Source organism: Lampris incognitus, chromosome 9 (genome assembly GCF_029633865.1).
Source record: "Lampris incognitus isolate fLamInc1 chromosome 9, fLamInc1.hap2, whole genome shotgun sequence".
NCBI classification, from domain to species: domain Eukaryota; kingdom Metazoa; phylum Chordata; class Actinopteri; order Lampriformes; family Lampridae; genus Lampris; species Lampris incognitus.
In genome coordinates, this window is record NC_079219.1 from 11,814,317 (window position 1) to 11,824,478 (window position 10,162).

Sequence of the window (10,162 nt, forward strand, 5' to 3'; positions counted from 1 at the left end):
TTTTACCACTGACTGAGTTGGCACACACACAAAAACAGACTACGCAACTACCCTCTATAGACTTTAAAGGGAGTTTCTGTAATGCGGACGCTCCTTAAGCCAAAACTGAGCGAAATCAAATTTCCCCCAAAAGAGAAACAGGACATCATGGGAAAACCAGTTCAACATTACAGGAGGTCAAACAGAGAGCGTGTTCATGGATGCTCTGCTGATGAGACTGTTTAATTCTTTATAAACATGACAAAGACAGACAGGCACTTCAGACCAACATGGACGGAGAAGGAGGCACCCTCTGTCCAGTCAGGATGTGTAGGTTGACTAGGGCAGAGGCAGATCTCTGCTCTGACAAGAAGTACAGAATTCACAACATGAACTGATTGGTTGATCTGGCCAAAAAACAGACATCTGCCAATCAAATGGTCTCCCTTTCTGGTTTGCTGGCACCACAGTCCAGAGACTCCAGCCTGTCAAATTGTGTGTGCACATGAGTGTATGTGAGAGAGAGAGAGAGATCTCTTTAGGAGCCCTTGGTGCTTCTGATCATGGCTTCCATCATAGCCCACTGTTCTGGTGTCACCTGGAAAACACACACACACACACACACACACACACACACACACACACACACACACACACACACACACACACACACACACACACCAGATGATTTCAGAAGTCCAGTCAGTACTTCTGTAATGCTGCAGTCTGACGGTGGAACTTTTTCAGAGGTCCAGGTTTCCTGTGACAGGGGGTGACATTTAAAGGACAAACTTACCCTCCTGAGCTCATTAAACTCCCCAGCCATGGAGACGTACTCGCCTCCATCCATCCGAATGACCTGAAGAGACAATCCCAGGGTTACTAAAGCCTGATCAACCTGCCACCAACACACCTCAGCCCACATTTAGTCTATTCAGAAGTACTGTGACTGGATTCAAACAGAGAGATACAAGAGACTGAAGGGAGGTAAGAAAACACCAAGTTTCTCCACAGTCACACACGCACACAGCTTTAGTGGTAATCAGGATTTGGTCGAAGCCAAGGACACATCTGCACATCAAATCCAAGGAAAAAAGTAAATTCCACAGTGGTGAACGAAGTTATACGATATAATCTTATCTTACATCTGTGAACAGTCCAGTTAGTTTTGGCTCAGTGTTAAACAGTCACCGAGTAAGCAAATCCTACTGTGGGGTTTTGATATTTTTAGAGAAGAAGAATTTAACTACACTGGTGTGTCTGCTGTAGACCTACAACAGTCCAGTAGGAAACATATGAACATTTAAATATCTATAAGAACCATTGCTGGAGCGCTGATTCTAAAGATGTGTGTAATTTTATCTTAATGCATGCCCTCTGAAAAGACAGACTGACACAGAGACATATGGACAGACACAGACATACAGAATTAAGACAGAGACAAACAGAAACAAAACAAACAGAAACAGAGACAGAGACAGACAGAAAGAAGGACAACCAAGGGGCAAATGGAGACCCTCCCTTACCGCTCCAGATACCCAGCTAGCGTAGTCACTGCAGAGGTAAGCTGCCAGGTTGCCGATCTCTCCAGGTGTGCCCAGTCTGCCCGTGGGGATTCGACCAATCATAGCCTTCTCAAACATTCCTGTTGGGTCCAGACGGCTGAACGCCCCCTGAACGCAAACATCATGAGAAAGAATAAAATAAGATCTACATTTCTGACAGAAACGCAAAATTCATGACTTCATTGTCACTAGTTGCTAAAGTGTGAGCTAGCTAGCTCTACCTTGGTTCTGATTGGTCCAGGCTGGATGACGTTGAAGCGTAGACCATACCGCCCCCATTCAGCAGCCAATGATCTGAAGAGACACAACATCTTACTGAACACCAACAACCAATAAACTCTGAGGATTCACACAGACGCCCTCACCTTAGAAGAACAGTAAAATGTAAATACCTGCACGGGTTGGTAGTCTGTAATATTGAGAGGCGGTAAGAAAGGTTTCAGGCATGTTTGACATTTATGAGAAAGTTGTGAGTGTTTTGTTTAGCTGTTGTAATGTCGGCAGGAAGTGCCATGTAGTCTGTTGGAAGAGCGATACACGCCATCACATAGACGCAACGCTGAGGAAATCTGCCAGTGCTACACTTCAATACAGACGAGACAAAACGCATCAGCCCAAATCAACTTCCACAGACAAGATGGTGCCAAGTGACTGTGAAGGCACCGAGTACGCATTGGAATAACAGTTAGTGGCGGCTGGTGCTTAAAAAAATTGTTTGGGGGGGGGGGGGGCGCAAAATACCTTGGCGTGGCACACCTGACAGCTGCTTTAATGTCCACACAGTCACAGAGTTATTAAGAAGGACAATGTAGCCTATAGATGTTATCAGGGTTCGTAGATGGTGGATGATTGACAGTCGAGACGAGGCATGGTGGTGGTAAATCAAAAAAACATTAAAGCAATACCAATTTGCTGCCAATAAAAGTGGGAGTGTCTGGGGCACACAGAACTGCGGCCCATGGAAAATCTGAAGAAACCAATCAGACAGCAGCCTCAGGTGACCTGCTCGCCACAGGTTTGAAGTCTTACATAAGGTATGGTTTGGCTGGCGCCCCTCACCCAGGAAGTACATGTATTCAGACAGAAATCAACCAAATACCATGTGGAACCAATATTTAATGCTGCTGACAGGCGCCCACAGACTGAAAAACGCTTTTATTTCATAATTATTTGCATTATACAACTAAATCATATTTAACAGGTTTAAGTAGCTTTCCATCTCTTGATATCTGAAGGGGGCGGCGCCCCAGCGCCCTGTACTGGCCAGACGCCACCGATAAGTGTCCTTTCGCACAGGAAAATGGTGAAAAAAAAACAAAATCCAAAATGCTTGACGTTATGAGCTGACATCCCGGTGCTTAAACTCTTGCTCGCCACATGCTGAGCCGATGTGACGTCACAACGTTTACACAAGCCATACAGGGCATTTCTCTGAGCCATTCAACTTTCAATGGCGCCGTTCATGAAATCATCCAGGATGAGGGAATATTGTTTATAAACTGACTTCTAGAGATGAATATCTTAGTTATATGAGCTCTTCTTTTCCAGCCACACAAGTTAGTTTAATCATAAACTATGGTCCTAACTGTATCAACCAATGAGCACTCAGGGTTCATACAGACTGCTTCATCTTAATGAGAAAGAAGGGCGTACTGGAAAACTCCCAGGGACCAACAGTAGAAGACTGTGGTTCAACTGGATGATTGTGAATCAGGCTTGGTCTCTCTGGTTTTCTCAAACTCACTTGCACAGTGTCTCCACTCCAGACTTGGCTGCGGCACTGGGAACCACAAAACCAGAACCTGACTCAGCATAGATGGTGGTGATGGCCAGGAAGACTGCTCCTACACACACACACACACACACACACACACAAAGTTATAAAATAATCACACAGAGAGCTCAAGGACAATACACAGGCTAGTTTGATACTAGAATAATTTCTGTCACCGCATGATACTTTATCTATAAAAGTAGAACTTGTATGGAAATTATATTCAGCGTAAATGTTCGGCCAGCATTCCAATGTTGTGCGTTTAGCACACTGGGATTCTGACAGTTTGCAGTGTCAAATTGTAAATCTACTGACTTACTGCAGTCTTACAGTCTTCCATAGAAATAACTGACATCCAGCAAACAGGATAAAGCGTACTGAAGAAGTTCAGACCGACCTTTCTGAGCCTGGATTAGCCGCTTGCCGAGCTCCAGGGTGACATAAGCTGTCCCGTTCAGGACTATGTCTGTGACGGTCCTCCAGGCGTTGGCCGACAGCTTCTCCGACGGGGAGACAAAGTTCCCTGCTGCGTTGTTTATGATCACCTGGGTAAGGAAATTATTACTATTATTTATTTATTTGTTTGTTTTATTTTCTCCCCCAATTGTATCCGGCCAATTACCCCACTGCTCCGCCAGCCGCTTCTTTTCACCTGACAGTGAGGAGTTTCACCAGGAGGAAGTAGCGCGTGGAAGTATCGCGCCATTCCCCGCGCCATTCCCCCCAGTTCCCCCTCCCCCCTGAACAGGTGCCCCGACCACCCAGAGGAGGCGCTAGTGAAGTGACCACGACACATACCCAGATCCGGCTCCCCACCCGCAGACATGGTCAATTGTGCCTGTAGGGACGCCCGACCAAGCCGGAGATAAAACGGGGATTCAAACCGGTGACCCCTGTGTTGGTAGGCAACGGAATAGACCGCTACGCTACCCGGACGCCAAAGCTATACCATTATAAAATGCCTTCTGCAGGAGTTGATGTAGACCAGTGCACACGTATTAAAACATGTTAAGACGACCCACCGAAAACCGGCATTCTGTGATTGCAGAATTTTTAAAGAAAAAAACTGAAGCAATGGTGGAAACTTGGAGAGGCAACGGACTGAAGCAGAAAATTAAACAGTACTGTGTGGCTGTGTGCTTTGGGTTTGTGCCTCGGCGCCTGCTCAACGGCACACTACACCCCCACAGGGGAAGACAATGTTGATTTTTGCATAGAAAAGCATTGGAAAAAATGGTCAAACCATGCATCGTTGAAGCAGGTTAAAAAAGCAGGTCATAAAATATGTTAAAATCAGTCAAATATACATAAAATATGGTAAAATCAGCCAAATATACAAGACACTTAACATTTGCTGTGTGGCATTCTGCAGGTCAAAAAACCCCTGTTTTGAACTTTTTTTTTTTAATCGCCAAACAAGAGTCAGCCTGACAGATGGACTCGATGGTTTAAGCTATCCGTCGAGAAGACAGACACCTCATTTCATCACGGGTAATTAGCAAAACAATTTTCTCTAGTCTGCAAGAAAGATTATTTTTAATAGACTATTAATATGCACCAAGGTTTATATTAAGAATCAGGCTAACTAGCAACATTAGCCCAAGGGAATGGCACCTCGGGCCTATGACTTGGATCATTTGTCCACTCTGTCATTGAATTAAAACACTCACGTCCTCATCTTTCGAACTTGGCTAATTGCTGTTGCTGATATTTCGGAAACAAAGACTCAAAATGATTTGTGGACATTTTATTATGGGAAACAGAAAGGATAACTTGATGCTGTTCCTCTCAGGAACAGATGCAGGATGGTTTTTACCCATCAGAGGTTTCTACTTCCTCTGCCTTACCGACTGACTGCATGAGACGTTTTAATGCCAGCTGTCAACTTTCAGCCAGTGCTGAATCGATGAGTCCAGCTGACAGACTATTCAATTTATTGCAATTTTTGGACGCCAATTAATCATGAGTCATTCATCGAGTAAAAATGCCAAACATTTGTTGATTGCAGTTTTGTAAATGATTTGCTTGTCTAGCTCTGATTTATATTAATTATATTATTTATATTAAATTTATACTTGAGGTTGTTTTTTTCATTGTTGGTCAGACTAAGGAAACAGTTTAAAGACATCACTTTGGACTTTTGAAACTTAAGATGGGCCTTCATCGGTATTTTTCACTTCAGACAATAATTAGTCATTTAAGAAAATACATTTTTAAATAAATTCATTATGAAAATAAGCGTTAGTTGCAGCCCTACTTTCAACTTAAATAAACAAACAAATAAATAAATAAAGTAAAATCTTTGCAGTGGAACCTTTTTCCTCCCCATGTGAAAAATATTCAACCGAAGACTAATTATTTGTAATCGTTCAACCTGAAGTGAATGCACAGACAATCGAGCCATTTGTATCACGCGTTGGATATTTTACATTCTTGTTTTGCATCCACACTAACGGAAGACATTTTCACTGACCGAGGAGCTAGTGAATACATTTCTGACTTGCGATTAAAAAAAAGAAAAGAAAAAAGATTGCTCTGAAACGCCGTTAAATGACTGACTTTTTTCTAAACATTTGCAGACAATGTTGTTTTGTTTTGTAGGGGCAGCTGAAAACGAATTAAACATGTTTTTATGGCTGTAGAAAATGCTGAACTTGTTCATTCACAGCGTTTTTAAAAAGTCTATATTCAAGAGAGGCCTTGTTATGAGAGCCAGTGTACCTTACATATATTTAAGAAATTTTGATGTCTACATTACAGGAGTTTTTGATCACTGACGCAAACTCCTAAACACAGGCCAGACAACCAGATAAAACTAAAGACGGACTAGCGGAGGTCGTCAGATCCGTCAGCGGTAACTCAAGGCAGTACTGTACTTCCATACATCAGGCAGGCCAGTGAGCTCCTGCAGCCGGTCCATGCAGCCCGCGACAGCCTGGGGGTCTCTGACGTCACACTGGATAGCATGAACCTGCACAGACAGACAGACGGACGGACGGACGGACGGACGGACAGACAGACAGACAGACAGACAGACAGACAGACAGACAGACAGACAGAAAAGTTAAAGTTAGATAGAAAGGCAGACAGACAACCTGGAGGTCTTACACTGCAGTGGACAAGCTGAACTCACAGGCAGACAGACCAACCATTCAGACATATAAAAGAACATGTCCAATGGCCAATTTCCCCTTGTCCCACTTACTTTTCTGCTATGAATGCCTTTTTCTTTTAATCTGCGCTCAGTGATTTCGTATCTCCTACCAAAATGTAGACATACTGGCAAATAGATGGACAGACAAAAAACAGGGAGACAGACAGGGCATTACCTTGTTCCCAGTTTGATTGGTAATCTCATCTGCAGTTTTCTGCAGCACATCCAGCTTTCTAGGGGTAGGATATTAGTTAGTGGTGGTAATATGTTTATCATTAAATAAATAAATCTACAAGAGCAACAACAACAGAAGTTAATAATCATGTTAATAGATTGTAATGCATTTTTGAATAGAACTTGACAAACATCTGATTTGTGTAGTGACTAAACATATCAGAGTCTATTCCATAGGTGAAGTACTTTGTTTTGTCAACCATCTTCAACCAGGAATCACTTCTGTTCACTGGATCCATTACCCGTTCAGAAGTCAACTCAGAAGCTTGTTGTTGATACTTTCTACGGCATCTACAAGTCACTTATAGTTGGTGGTTGATCTGTGATGCTTATTAATATTATCTTCAACCAATCTGTGATGTTTACTAAAATAAACTCCCCCTCATGAGTTTGGAAACTTATATTTAGCAGCATACTCTGATGTGCACTAAATTTGCATGCCCAGATCCATCAGAGAATCATGTTACTGATGATGGAAACCTGTGAGTGTGGCAAATGGTCATGGCACAGGATGATATGGGGCGGAGGTGGACATTGTTCTGTTCTGTCCTCTGAGGGTTCGGATAAACTTTTCACCAATTCCTCCAGAATATTTTAACTTTTCTGTACTTCACCTTTGAATACAAACTCAATTATATCCAACTCTTCCTTCCACCCCCTCAGTGTCCTTTAGCCCCCTCCAAACCACCTGCTAGCGATGACACACTCGGCCCCCAGGGTGGAGAGGTTAGAGGTCATGGCCTTGCCAAGGCCGGTCCCCCCTCCAGTGATGAAGGCCACCTTGCCGGAGAAGCATCCTGGAGGCAGCATGGCTCCTTCAGCCGGAGGGAAGTATCTGGCCTGAACCGGAGCTTCCTTCTGGCACAAAAGCTTGGAGCCATGAATCCACCGCTAAACAGACCGGCCATGATATGAGGAGGACAATAGGGAGGTCAGAGACAAGCGAGTCAAATCTGTACACAAACTAATATACAGAGAACTTAAAACATGAGACAATGCAAAAAAACAAACAAAACAAAACAAAACCAAAAACAATGGGAGTACGTGTGTGTGAGTGTGTGTTTGTATTACAGCATCCACCCTGGACCTGAGGAGAATCTTGTAATGAGGTGAAAGGTTGAATACAAGCTTTGGCTGCCTGTTCAGAGCAATCAACAGTAACTCAAGCACCTATAAAACGCCAACTTCTAAACTACCTACTTATTCATCTATCTGTAAGACCTAACATCTGTGAAAGTTAATGGGTGTTAAATGCATTCAATTTGGTTTGCTCTAATTAACCACTTAGCTTTGCAATCCCTGATACACAGCAACAGTAAAACTATTTTTAATGTACATGAAAACCGCAGGTCGTCCCTTCACTTGAAGGAAACTTTGGTTAAGTGCATTCCAGGTCTTACCTTCCTTTGCAGGGAACTTTGAGCAAGTGCATTTTATTTCAAAAGAAAATAAAAATGCCAGGTCTTACTTTACTTTGAAGGTAACTCATATAACTTACATTAAGTGCATTTTAGATAAAACTCAGATCTTACCTTAGTTTGATACAATATATTGAGGGTAACGCGTCGCGCCGCCATGAGAACAGTCAATGACCTTTGACCGAGTTTCCAGTGAGTTTAAAGATTGGCTGGATCTACTTTATCTATTATAAGATTGTTAAACGGCGACGTGTTTGTGTCCAGTCCTCCAGATAAACTTTAATTTGACGTTACATATGCGCTTTATACTACCCACGAGGAAAAAAAACAATTTTAAAGCCTAATTAACCCCTACTTCCGTATTCCGATGGTACGGTCCGTGTCTGATCATCAGCTGTTACCGTAATTATTGCAATACGACTTAACACGACATCGTAATTGTCTCGTTTTGTAACCAGAATATCGGTGTGCGGTACATTCATGACAACTGTTCAAGTATTACATATACGCTAATCCGTGCTGACTAGTAGACACGATTTATAGTCGCATAAGAGGAGCCAATTTATTTCGCGCGTCATATTTAGTCCCGATACTACGGTAAAATCAACATGTGGGCCGACTGTAAAGACCGGATCAGTATCTGCTCCGCTTTCGCGCTATGGACGCAGTTGAGCCAAAACTCATTCTCATTTTCAGCGGTAAACGCAAATCCGGGAAAGATTACCTGACAGATTTCCTGCATAAGAGGTAAAACTTGCTCACCCGGTGTAATCGTCTGTTTCTGTTCAGCACAAGTCAAATGTTGTCTCTCTGGCTTTTGGTCTCTCCAGATTGGGTCCTGACGTTTGCTGCATCCTGCGCCTCTCCGCTCCGCTCAAACGGCAGTATGCACAAGTCAGTGGTTCACGTTTCACTAAAGCGCAGTATCGGGACTCCCCAGAAACCGGATCAACCTCTGACTTGAAAGCTTCTGTTTTCTGTGACCCGCTGTTATGTTGGGATTCAGGAACACGGGCTGGACCTGGACCAGCTGCTGGGGACGGGTCGGTATAAGGAGAAGTACCGGGCCGACATGATCGAATGGGGAGAGAGGAGGAGGATGCAGGATCCCGGATTCTTCTGTCGCCTGGCCGCCGAGGGAGCCCGGCAGCCCGTCTGGGTGAGAGGAGCGTAGCTTCCGAAGAAAGCACCCCCGTTTATCTGAGGCCAGTGCCTCCAGTGGTTTATTTCTCCACACTGTGATGACGGTTTCACGGGAGTAGCCCCACCCAACACGCTGCATGGAAACTAACTGTAAATATGCGCTGTGACCCAGCGACACCTGTGCCTGATAACCCCGCTAATCGAGCGGCAGTGTTTGTTTCTGCCCTGCAGATTGTGAGTGATGCACGGCGCCTGTCGGACCTGCAGTGGTTCTGGAGACGGTACCCAAAGAAGACCCGCTGTGTCCGGGTTCAAGCCTCAGAGCAGACTCGCCGGGACCGCGGCTGGGTCTTCACTGCGGGTCAGTAGGGCCTAGTTTTACTCAAGACCCCTGCCACACGCAGCACACGCGTAAGGCTGTCGTTTCTTATTGCCCTGTGGTTCCTTGTCTCCGCAGGGGTCGATGATGCTGAATCTGAATGTGGATTGGATGACGGGGTGACGTTTGACTGGACTGTTAGGAACGAGGCCGATGCTCCGTCGTTAGAGGAGCAGCTTCAGGTGATCCTGTCCTTAGCGGAAGAGATGACTCGAGAAGAAGCTATGTAAATCCTCGTTTATAATGCAGTTTAATCTTGGTTGAAGACATCAGCAGAGAACAATATGCGTCAACTCTACACTGAGACAGGAGCAGCGTTTTCTGTATTTGCTATAAAGACATCAGCGGTTTTGGAGGGAGTCCCCCTCATATGGATATTTGAGTCCTCATCTTCGGCCAGGCTGAAAGGCAAGTAATGAGAGGCTGCAGGTGTCTCAGCTTCCAGTCAGCATAAATGGCATTCCTCATTGAAACCAAGGTGTACAGCAAAGGGCTTCAAAACGATCCTTCCAAAAT

General features: G+C 44.3%; 2 protein-coding genes across 3 annotated transcripts; one reads left to right on the forward strand and one right to left on the reverse strand.

The window, feature by feature from the left end:
- Positions 1-154: 154 nt before the first annotated feature.
- decr1 (2,4-dienoyl CoA reductase 1, mitochondrial) lies at positions 155-9,200 on the reverse strand. Of its 2 annotated transcripts, none has more exons than XM_056287128.1 (10): positions 8,887-9,200; positions 7,395-7,597; positions 6,648-6,705; positions 6,203-6,289; positions 3,716-3,863; positions 3,289-3,388; positions 1,766-1,838; positions 1,506-1,652; positions 776-838; positions 155-577 (listed from the first exon to the last, which is right to left on the reverse strand). In XM_056287128.1, the coding sequence occupies exons 2-10, from the start codon at positions 7,514-7,516 to the stop codon at positions 518-520; spliced, it is 858 nt and encodes a 285-aa protein (XP_056143103.1). In that variant the 5' UTR covers positions 7,517-7,597; positions 8,887-9,200; the 3' UTR covers positions 155-517. The 2 variants fall into 2 exon arrangements, with proteins under 2 accessions (XP_056143103.1, XP_056143102.1); XM_056287127.1 differs by lacking the exon at positions 8,887-9,200 and adding an exon at positions 8,239-8,458.
- On the forward strand, positions 8,739-10,065 carry pmvk (phosphomevalonate kinase). The gene is made up of 5 exons (XM_056287130.1): positions 8,739-8,871; positions 8,955-9,018; positions 9,131-9,283; positions 9,499-9,628; positions 9,725-10,065. The coding sequence occupies exons 1-5, from the start codon at positions 8,783-8,785 to the stop codon at positions 9,874-9,876; spliced, it is 588 nt and encodes a 195-aa protein (XP_056143105.1). The 5' UTR covers positions 8,739-8,782; the 3' UTR covers positions 9,877-10,065.
- The last annotated feature ends 97 nt before the right edge of the window (positions 10,066-10,162 follow it).